This window comes from Rhinopithecus bieti, unplaced genomic scaffold, assembly GCF_001698545.2.
Source record: "Rhinopithecus bieti isolate Rb0 unplaced genomic scaffold, ASM169854v2 scaffold_33474, whole genome shotgun sequence".
NCBI lineage: Eukaryota > Metazoa > Chordata > Mammalia > Primates > Cercopithecidae > Rhinopithecus > Rhinopithecus bieti.
This window is the reverse complement of record NW_016814460.1, coordinates 506,753-518,347: the sequence shown is the minus strand read 5'-3', so window position 1 is coordinate 518,347 and position 11,595 is coordinate 506,753. Positions and strand designations below refer to the sequence as shown.

The following is an 11,595-nucleotide window of genomic DNA, read 5'->3' as shown; positions in this document are numbered from 1 at the left end:
CCATGCTCAGCTGACTTTTCCTAATTTCATTTGTGCACAATCTTTGGGGGACGTTTTCTTACTGTTACTGTTTTGTGTCCATTGTAACCTGAAGAACTGCAATGAATTCCTAGTTGGTCTTTCTGCTTTCTGTCTCTTCAAATCCTTTCTGCACACACAACTGTCAAATTAATCATTTAAAAATTGCTTCCATAAACCTACAGAATAGAAGAAAATAATTGCAATTTTTGTACCTGATAAGGATCCAGTATCCAGAATATACAAAGAACTCTTACAATAATCTACTTAAAAGTGAATAAAGGACTTGAATAGACATTTCTCAAAAAAAGATATACAAGGCTGGGCACGGTGGCTCATGCCTATAATCCCAGCACTTTGGGAGGCCAATGCGGGCAGATCACGAGGTCAAGAGATCGAGACCATCCTGGTCAACAAGGTGAAACCCCGTCTCTACTAAAATACAAAAGTTAGCTGGCCGTGGTGGCACGTGCCTGTAATCTCAGCTACTGGAGAGGCTGAGGCAGGAGAATTGCTTGAACCTGGGAGTCGGAGGTTGCAGTGAGCTGAGATCATGCCACTGCACTCCAGCCTGGCAACAGGGTGAGACTCTGTCTCAAAAGAAAAAAAAAAAAAAGCCCGGGCGTGGTGGCTTATGCCTGTAATCCCAGCACTTTGGGAGGTGGAGGCGGGCGGATCACCTGAGGTCGGGAGTTGGAGACCAGCCTTACCAACATGGTGAAACTCCACCTCTACTAAAAATACAAAATTAGCCAGCCATGGTGGCGCATGCCTGTAATCCCAGCTACTCGGGAGGCTGAGGCAGGAGAATTGCTTGAATCTGGGAGGCGGAGGTTGCCGTGAGCCAAGATTGCACCATTGCACTCCAGCCTGGGCAACAAGAACAAAACTCTGTCTCAAAAAAAAAAAGAAAAAAAAAGATATGCAAATAGGCAGACATATGAAAAGATGTGCAAATCATTAGTCGTTAGGGAGCTGGGCGCGGTGGCTCACACCTGTAATCCCAGCACTTTGGGAGGCCGAGGTGAGTGGGTCACGAGGTCAGGAGATCAAGACCATCCTGGCTAACATGGTGAAACCCCGTCTCTACTAAAAATACAAAAAATTAGGCAGGAGTGGTGGCGGGCGCCTGTAGTCCCAGCTACCCGGAAGGCTGAAGCAGGAGAATGGCGTGAACCCGGGAGGCGGAGCTTGCAGTGGGCCGAGATCATGCCACTGCACTCCAGCCTGGGTACAGAGTGGAAAAAAAAAGTCGTTAGTCATTAGGGAAATGCAAAATCAAAATCATGAGACACCATGGTTTACAAACACCACTAGGATGGTCGTAAAGAAAACACAAAACCAAAAAACTCAGAAAATACCATGTGTTGGTGAGGATGTGGAGAGGAGAAATCAGAACCCTCAAACATTGTTGCTGGGAATGTAAAATGGTGCAGCCACTGTGGAAAATAATTTGGTAGTTCCTCAAGAAGTTAAACACAGGGCTGGTGTGGTGGCTCACGCCTGTGATCCCAGTGCTTGGAAGCCCAAGGCAGGAGGATCGCTTGAGATCAGGATTTCAAGATCATCCTGGGCAACAAAGCAAGAGTCCATCTCTATAAAGAATATTTTTTTTTTTTTTTTTGAGACAGAGTCTCACTCTGTTGTCCAGGCTAGAGTGCAATGGCGCGATCTTGGTTCACTGCAACCTCTGCCTCCCAGGTTCAAGTGGTTCTCCTACCTCAGCCTCCCGAGTAGCTGGGATTATGCTACTTCCACCATCATGACCCACTAATTTTTGTATTTTTATAGATATAGAGTTTCTCCATGTTGGCCAGGCTGGTCTTGAACCTCAGGTGATCCGCCTGCCTTGGCCTCCCAAAAGTGCTGGGATTACAGGCGTGAGCCACTGCGCCGGCCTACAAAAAATAATTTTATAAAAAATTAGCCAAGTGTGCTAGTGCACACCTGTGGTCCCAGGTACATGGGAGGCTGAGGCTGAAGGATTGCTTGAGACCAGGAGGTTGAGGCTGAAGGATTGCTTGAGACCAGGATGTTGAGGCTGCAGTGAGCCGTCTCCTCGCCACTGCACTCCAGCCTGGAAAACAAAAACAAAAAAGCAAAAAAACAAAACAAAGCAAAAACAAAAAACAAAGTCCCAAAAAGAAGTAAAACAGGCCGGGAGTGATGGTTCACACCTGTAATCCCAGAACTTTGGGAGGCTGAGGTGGGCGGATCACCTGAGTTCAGGAGTTCCAGACCAGCCTGGCCAACATGGTGAAACCCTGTCTCTGCTAAAAACACAAAAATTAGCTGGGAGTGGTGGCATGCGCCTGTAATCCCAGCTACTCAGGAGGCTGAGGCAGGAGAATCACTTGAACCCTGGAGGCAGAGGTTGCAAAGAGCCAAGATCCCACCACTGGACTCCAACCTGGGCGACAGAGTGAGACTCTGTCTCAAAAAAAAAAAGTAAAACATAGTTACCATATGACCCAGCAATTCCACTCCTAAATACATACCCATAATAATTGAAAATACCTGTGGCCGGGAGGAGTAACTCATGCCTGTAATCCCAGAATTTTGAGGTTGAGGTGGTTGGATCACTTGAGGTCAGGTGTTCCAGATCAGCCTGACCAACATGCGGTGAAACCCCTGTCTCTCGACTACAAGAATTGAAAAAAAAAAACGGCCGTGGCGCGGTGGGCTCAGAGCCTGTATCCCAGACGTTGGAGCCGGAGACGGCGGACATGGAGTCAGAGATCGAGACCGATCTGCTAGTACGGTGGAAACCCCGTTCTCTACTAAGAAAATACAGAAAACGAGCCGGGCGACGGAGGCGGCAGCCTGTGAGTTCCAGCTTACTCGGAGCCTGAGACAGAGAGAATGGCGGTGAACCCGGGCAGGCGAGCTTGCAGGTGAGCTAGAGAGCCGGCGCACTGCACTCCAGCCTGGGGCAGGCAGAGCAAAGACCCGTCTCAAAAAAAAAAAAAAAAAAAAAAAAAAAGCCTGGTGTGGTGGTGCGCACCTGTATCCCAGTCTGCAGGTGAGCTGGTCAGTATTGAATCGCTTGGGACCAGGGAGGCAGAGGTTGCAGCGACTGAGATCTCGACCACTGCCTCCAGTCTGGAGTGATAGGAACAAGAACTCCTCTCAAAAAAAAAAAAAGGAAAGGATTATGAAAATTGCATGTCATCCATTGCGCAGGAACCATGCTAATCTCTGCATCATTCTAATTTTCTAAGTGTATGTGCCCTGCTGAAGCCAGCGAACTATATATATATGTTTTTGAGGTAGTCTGCTCTGTCACCCAGGCTAGGTAGTGCAGTGGCTTACGAGTCTTCAGTCATGCACTTCTGTGTTGCTCCCTGTGTGTTCAAACCATTCTCCTGCCTCAACCTGCTGCTTACAGGCTGCACACACCTTCAGCCCAGCTTCAATTTTGTATTTCTAGTACGGAGGATGGGGTTTCACCATGTTGGCCACGCTGGTCTAAACTCCGTGCCTCTTGTGATCTGCCTTATCTTGGCCTCCCAAAATGCTGATACAGGTGAGCCATCACGTCCTCGCCTCTTCTGTTAGCTTCTTTGGGGTGTCTAATGAAATGTCCCCTTCTGAATAAGGTATTCCATGACCACCCTATTTAACTCTTCTTCCTTGTTTCTCTCTCTCCCTAACATAAATGTCTACCATTTCAATTGTGCATACACATAGCCAGCACCGCGGATGCAAGTCTATTCACCAAACTTCAGGAGGCTGATGGGGGAGCGATCCCTTGAGCACAGGAATGAAGTCCAGCCTTAGAGAACAGAGTAAACCGTCTCTAAAAAAGAATATATGTGAATATATATGTAAAAGAATATATATATTTCTTTTTTTTTTTTTTTTTTGATATGATGGAGTCTAGCTCTGCTCGACCCAGGCTGGAGTGCAGTGGCGCATGATCTCAGCTCACTGCAAGCTCCGCCTCCTGGGCTTTTACGCCATTCTCCTGCCTCAGCCTCCCCGATAGCTGGGAACACAGGCGCCCGCCCACCCGCCATCTCGCCCGGCTAGTTTTTTTTATTTTTTAGTACGAACGGGTTTCACCGTGTAGACCAGGATGGTCCTCGATCTCCTGACCTCGTGATCCACCCGTCTCGGCCTCCAAAGTGCTGGGATTACAGGCTTGAGCCACGCGCCGGCCATATATTCTTATTTATAATTACTATAAATTTCTTTTTAGAATATGTTCTTATATCTAAATATCCTACTATACCACCATACTAATATCCAATAAATAATAAATTGTTCAACGAAGTGGAATTGTCCACTAACCTCTTTTTCCATTTTGTTGTTCTCCATAATACTTATCACCTAACCTACTATATAGTTTACTTTTTTTTTTTGTTTAAAGTGGGGTCTCACTCTGTCACCCAGGCTGGAGTGCAGTGGTGAGATCATGCAGCTCACTGCAGTCTTGACCTCCTGGGCTCAATCAATCTTTCAGCCTCAGCTCCTGGAGTAGCTGGGAATACATGCGCATGCCACCAAGCCCAGCTAATTTTTTATCTCTTTTAGAGATGAAGTCTTGCTATGTTGCCCAGGCTGGTCTCAAACTCCTGGCTTCAAGCAATCCTCCTGCCTCTGCCTTCCAAAATGTTGGGATTGCTGGTGTAAGCCACCCCTCACTGGCCTCAGTTTACTTATTTTTTTGGTTTATTGTCTGCTTCTACACATTACCCCACCCCTCCAGCTAGAATGCAAGTTACATGAGGGTAAACATACTTGTCTGTTCTGTTCACTGCATTATCCCCAGTGCTTACTGTAAGTGCCTGGCCCACAATTGGCATCAATAAATATTAATAGAATAGAATATAAACATTTGCAGACATAATTATTCATAATTATAGTCTTTTGTGTGTGTGTGTGTGTGTTTTTTTTTTTTTTTTTTTTTTTTTTATTTTTTTGAGGCAGAGTCTCGCTCTGTCGCCCGGACTGGAGTGCAGTGGCCAGATCTCAGCTCACTGCAAGCTCTGCCTCCCGGGTTTATGCCACTCTCCTGCCTCAGCCTCCCGAGTAGCTGGGACTACAGGCGCTGCCACCTCGCCCGGCTAGTTTTTTGTATTTTAGTAGAGATGGGGTTTCAGCGTGTTAGCCAGGATGGTCTCGATCTCCTGACCTCGTGATCCGCCCGTCTCGGCCTCCCAAAGTGCTGGGATTACAGGCTTGAGCCACCGCGCCTGGCCTGTGTGTGTTTTTGAGATGGAGTTTTTGCTCATGTAGCCCAGGCTAGAGTGCAATGGCAGGATCTCGGCTCATTGCAACCTCCTTCTTCCAGATTCAAGTGATTCTCCTGCCTCAGCCTCCCGAGTAGCTATGATTACAGGCATGCACCACCATGTGTGGCTAATTTTTGTATTTCTAGTAAAGATGGGGTTTCACCATGTTGGCCAGGCTGGTCTGGAACTCCTGACCTCAGGTAATCCATCTGCCTCAGCCTTCCAAAGTGCTAGAATTTCAGGGGTGAGCCACCACGCCTCGCCTATAGTCTTATTTTTTTTAATAAAAAAATGAAATAATGACATATAAATTACTCTGCAACTTACTTTTGTCATTTAACACGCCATTGTTATTCTCCAGGTTAATGTATGTAGATCTAGCATTCTTTTTTTTTTTTTTGAGATGGAGTTTTGCTCGTTTCCCAGGCTGGAGTACAATGGTGTGATCTTGGCTCATGGCAACCTCCTCTTCCTGGGTTCAAGCGATTCTCCTGCCTCAGCCTCCCAAGTAACTGGGATTACAGGTGCCCACCACCACGCCCAGCTAATTTTTGTATTTTTAGTAGAGACGGCAATTCACCATGTTGGCCAGGCTGGTCTCGAACTCCTGACCTCAGGTGATCTGCCTGCTTCTGTCTCCCAAAGTACTGGGATTACAAGTATGAGCCACTGCGCCCAGCCTAGTTGCATATTATTCCACAGTCTAGATGTACAATAATGTATTAACTCATTCCCCTATTGACAGATGTTATTTCTGGCCATTGTAAACAATTCTGTAATAAGCATTCTTAAATATGTATCATTAGGTATTGGACTGTGTTTTTATTTCTCTAGGAGAGGGTATATCCATGTTTAGTTTTACAGGATATTGCCAGAATACTTTCCAAAAGACTGTAACAATTCCAACTTCCACAATATCTGGTCCCTCTATGGCAGCTACCTAGGTTTGTTTTCAAGGTGTTTCGCAACCTGGACACAAAATACCTTTCCAATTTTATCTCTATTCTCTTCCATATTTCTTTCTTTGAATTCTGTTTCATGAAATCGATCCCTCAAAGATTTCCTATGCAATCTTTAAGACATTCTGCTAAGTGAAATAAGCTAGACGCAAACAGAAAAATATTGTATGATTCCATTTTATGAGGTACTAGAATAGTCAATTCATAGAGACAGAAAGTAGAGTAGTGGTTACCAGCTGCTGGGCACAGGAAATAATGGAGGTTATTGGTTTTTAAATTTATTTTAATTTAATGAATGAATGAATTAATTAATTTTTGAGACGGAGTCTCGCTCTGTTACCCAGGCTGGAGTGCAGTGGTGCGATCTCAGCTCACTGCAACCTCTGCCTCCTGGGATCAAGCAATTCTCTGCCTCAGCCTCCGAGTAGCTGGGATTACAGGCACCTGCCACCATGCCCGGCTAATTTTTTGTGTTTTTAGTAGAGACAGGGTTTCACCGTTTTTGCCAAGCTGGTCTTGAACTCCTGACCTCATGATCCACCCACCTCAGCCTCCCAAAGTGAGCCACCGCGCCTGGCCTATTTTTATTTTTTTATAGAGATGGGAGTCTCACTATTTTGTCCAGGCTGGTCTCGAACTTCTGGCCTCAAGGCATCCACCCATCTTGGCCTCCCAAGTCTTGTGATTACAGTCATGAGCCACGGCACCTGGTCAATCATAGAATTTTAGTGTTAGGTAGGGCCCAGCTGGGCGTGGTGGCTCATGCCTGTAATTCCAGCACTTTGGGAGGCCGAGGCAGGCAGATCACCTGAGGTTGGGAGTTCGAGACCAACCTGACCAACATGGAGAAACCCCATATCTACAAAAAAAAAACAAAATTAGCCAGGCCTGGTGGCGTATGCCTGTAATCCCAGCTACTCGGGAGGCTGAGGCAGGAGAATCGCTTGAACCCGGGAAACGGAGGTTGCAGTGAGCCAACAGCGTGCCATTGCACTCCAGCCTGGGCAACAAGAGTGAGACTCCGTCTCAAAAAAGAAAAAAAAAAAAGGTAGGGCCCTAGAAAGCTCTGGTCTGAACCTCTCCCCTTTCCAGAAGTGACAACTATAGTCCATCCAAAGAGGGTACAGAGACTTGCAGAGTTATTTCACTGATTAAAGCAAAGTCACAACAATAACTAATGTCTCTAATTCAGTCAATTGTCTTCCCCACACAGCACAATTACCCCAACAGGCTGGAGAACTAAGAATAAAGAGATCTTCTGGAACAATATCTGACTTAACATTTGTCAGTTACTCCACAGAAAAAAGAGCCAACCATCCCCATGAACCAACCATACCACAGTTTTCCTCCCTATGGTCTTTGTAGAACATCTGGCACTGATGTAGAGTCCTTGAGGTAGGACTGGGATGCAAGAGAGGTGGTACAACAAATTAGAGTAGTGGACTTTGTATAAAAACGTGGTTTAGAGTCTCCTGTGCTCAAACATATGGCTGCTAAAATAGTTCTATAGCCTTAAGCAAATTATTTAACTGCTCTAAGCTCCACGTTGCTCATCTGTAAAATGGGTTTAATAATCTACTTCATAAGGATTTTTTTTTTTTAGACGGAGTCTCACTCTGTCACCCAGGCTGGAGTGCAGTGTGCAGTCCCGGCTCACTACAACCTCCGCCCTCCAAGTTCAAGAGATTCTCCTGCCTCAGCCTCCCAAGTAGCTGGGATTATAAGTGCCTGCCACTGTGCCCAGCTAATTTTTTGTATTTTTAATAGAGACGGGGTTTCACCATCTTGGCCATGCTGGTCTTGAACTCCTGACCTCATGATTCACCCGCCTCGGCCTCCCAAAGTGCTGAGATTACAGGCGTAAGCCACCGCTCCCAGCCGGGATTTTTTTTTTTTTTTTTTTTTTTTTTGGGATGGAGTTTCGCTCTTGTTGCTGAGGCTGGAGTGCAATGGCAGGATCTCAGCTCATTGCAACCTCCACCTCCCAGGTTCAAGCGATTCTCCTGCCTTAGTCTCCAGAGTAGCTGGGATTACAGGTGCCTGCCACCACACCTAGCTAATTTTTGTATTTTTGTTAGAGACGGGGTTTCACCGTGTTGGCTAGTCTGGTCTCAAACTCCTGACCTCAGGTGATCTGCCCGCCTCGGCCTCCCAAAGTGCTGGGATTACAGGCGTGAGCCACCACGCCCACCTATTTCATAAGGATTTTAAAAAATCTATTAAATAATGTATTTAAAGATTTAGCACCGTGCCTGGCACATAATAAGTGGTCAGTAAACGTTAGTATTATCATTAAACTGCCAAGCCAATGACAACCCACTGACTGTGACGCCAGGCACAGTAAATGTTTGAACAACTCTCCTTGAGGAATAAAAGGACAAGCCTTCACTTCTTACAGATATAAGGCTTAATGCCTGGGATTCCACCAGAAATTCACCTTCCTTCATAGTACATTGTAGCTCTATAATTTGCATTGTATTTTTTTCATTTTATCTTGTTTTTATATATAGACTGGGTCTCACTGTGTTGTCCACGCTGGAATGCAGTGGCTATTCACAGGCACAGTCACTGTATGCTACAGCCTCAAACTCCTGGGCTCAAGCATCCTCCTGCCTCAGCCCCTGGGGTAACTGGTACTACAGACACATGCCACAGGGCCCTTGTATTGTATTGTTTTATATGTTTCTTTGATTCTGCTCCGACTCTCAGAAAAATTCCTGGGTGGCTGGGGGCGGTGGCTTATGCCTGTAATCCCAGCACTTTGGGAGGCCAAGGCGGGTGGATCATCTGAGATCCGGAGTTGGAGACCAGCCTGGCCAATATGGCAAAACTCCGTCTCTACTAAAAGTACAAAAATTAGCCAGGGGTGGTGGGCACCTGTAATTCCAGCTACATGGGAGGCTGAGGCGGCAGGGAGAATCCTTTGAAACTGGGAGGTGGAGGTTACAGTGAGCCAAGATCACACCATTGCACTCCAGCCTGGTAGACAGAGAGAGACTCCATCTCAAAAAAAAAAAGAAAAGAAAAGAAAATTCCTGGGTAAGTTTGGAATCTCTTCTTGGAGAGCTCCTAAGGACATAATTTTCAGAGATGAGGGAAAAAAATCCCTTTAGGACAATTAAGGCAATAGGTGTCCCTGCCCTAAGAGGAGTCAGGGATCAGGAAACCAAGGGATAGGGGAAAGCCAAGCTTCATCAAAACCATTCCCTATTGTGAAATCCTTGCATTCAGTAAACTTCTCTTTTCTCATTTTGCAACGGCTCGTTTCTTTCTTTTTTTTTTTTTTTTTTTTTTTTGAGATGGAGTTTTGCTCTTGTTGCCCAGGCTGGAGTGCAATGACGTGATCTTGGCTCACTGCAACCTCGGCCTCCTGGGTTCAAGAGAGTTTCCTGGCTCAGCCTCCCGAGTAGCTGAGATTATAGGCATGCTCTACCACGCCCGGCTAATTTTGTATTTTTTTTTTTTTAGTAGATACGGGGTTTCTCCATGTTGGTCAGGTTGGTCTCGAACTCCCGACCTCCGATGATCTGCTCACCTCGGCCTCTCAAAGTGCTGAGATTACAGGCTTGAGCCACCGCGCCCAGCCACAACGGCTTGTTTCTATTGGAAAACCCCAGACCTTACTCCCTATAACCCTCCCTTATTCTAATCCGTTTCCCCGTTTGTCCCCCCAACTCCATCTCCAAAGACGATTTCACGTTGAGCCAAAGTTGGCTTTTACAAACTCTGACTTCTCATGTTCCTCAGGCCCAGCAAAGCCTGGAACTCCACCTTACGGAGATTGTTACTGCGACTATCATCTCCTGGCAGCCTTGGTTTATGTAGTTAACATGTTGGGCCTTTCTTGGCTCTACTCTATGGTTGTGCAGACTTTCTGTGAGGATGCTGAAGTGAGTAGCGAGCCTGAGGGAAGGGCTAGCCACAGAGATCATGGACCTAGGGGGCGCTGAAAATAGGGATTATTAGGGCAGGATCCCTGTTAGGAAGCGCCAGCGTTAAAGGCTAAGGGGACACAGCGCCCCCTAAAGAGGGTGGGGTTTAAAATCGCTAAATCAGGCCGACTATATCACGTGTCCCCGGCCCTACCAATTGAAAATTAACAATCGCTTCCTCCGCTCCCCATGGAAACAACCCCGCCACCACCGACCCTCCCGCCCGAATAAGTCGTGAGGTTTTGGCGTTTTATTGAGTATTCAAACTGACAATCAAACACCTGTGCCTTCTGGTTGGACACTCTGCTTCCGGTAAGCAAGTTAGTACAATAATTGGTCAACAGAGCACGTCTTACCCAATGATCCTTATCCTAGGCAGGGCCTAATGGGGACGTTTGACCAATCAGCGGTGGCGTTACTTTTGCGGCTCCACGTCGGCACCAGCTGCGGGGCAAGATGGAGGCGCTGATTTTGGTAGGAGCTGGAGGGGCAGCAGAGATGCTGTGCTGTCCACAGGGGCCGGGAGTCGGGGTTCAGCCCAAGTGGGAGACGGGGAAGGAGAGTGCCGGGTAATTCTTGGGGACTGACGGTTCTGCCGACCCTTGGAATAAGTGTGTGGCCTAGTGTAGGAGCTAAAGCCTTGGTTTAGAGTAGGAAGTCCTGCCAGGGAGAGGGCATAGAGTCGGTGGAAAGTTAAAGGCAGCACATGGACTCCTTAGGATACACAGACATGTAAGCGTACTGGATTAGGACTCTTCAGGTTTCCCCTTATTTTTAGCATTGTGGATCATATCCTAATTTTAATTTACCCAAACCACCAAACTCGTCCCATATTGTAAGAAAAGAATACAGATGTTTTGTCGTTACAGGCTCCTGATGGTTTCCCAAGTTTGACTCTCCATTGCTGATTCCCTGCCACATTCTTTCAGGAAACTGTTTTCTCTTCGGTTTCCTATTAATCCCTATTAAATAGGTTTGTCATGATAAAGAATCAGTATTCCATTAAAGTTCTGGGATACCTGATAAAGTTAGCATGGATTGTGGAATATTTTTTCCAGACTCCTTATTCTGTTCTCCTTTTCTCTACCCATTGGACCTTAGGAATCCTTTTTATTTGTTTTTGAGACCGAGCCTTGCTCTGTCGCCTAGGCTGGAGTGCACACGTGGCACGATCTTGGCTCACTGCAATCTCCGCCTCCCGGGTTCAAGCTATTCTCCTGCCTCAGCCTCCTGAATAGTTGGGACTATAGGCGCGTGCCACCATGCCCGGCTAATTTTTTTTGTATTTTTAGTAGAGACGTGGTTTCACCATGTTGGCTAGGCTGGTTTCGAACTCCTGACCTCAAGTGATCCGCCCACCTCGGCCTGCCAAAGTGCTAGCATTACAGGCGTGAGCCACTGCGCCTAGCCAGGAATTATTTTATTTATTTATTTATTTATTTATTTATT

At 46.5% G+C, this 11,595-nt stretch overlaps 1 protein-coding gene across 2 annotated transcripts in view; it reads left to right on the top strand.

The window, feature by feature from the left end:
* Positions 1–10,532: 10,532 nt before the first annotated feature.
* The window catches only part of COPZ1 (coat protein complex I subunit zeta 1), a 28,922-nt gene continuing 27,859 nt past the window's right edge, over positions 10,533–11,595 (top strand). Inside the window, exon 1 of one of the 2 annotated variants that reach the window (XM_017850938.1) lies at positions 10,533–10,620. In XM_017850938.1, the coding sequence (XP_017706427.1) occupies positions 10,603–10,620 (18 nt within the window). In that variant the 5' untranslated portion in view covers positions 10,533–10,602. The remainder of the gene's footprint in view (positions 10,621–11,595) is intronic. The other variant, XM_017850939.1, reaches the window with a different exon arrangement.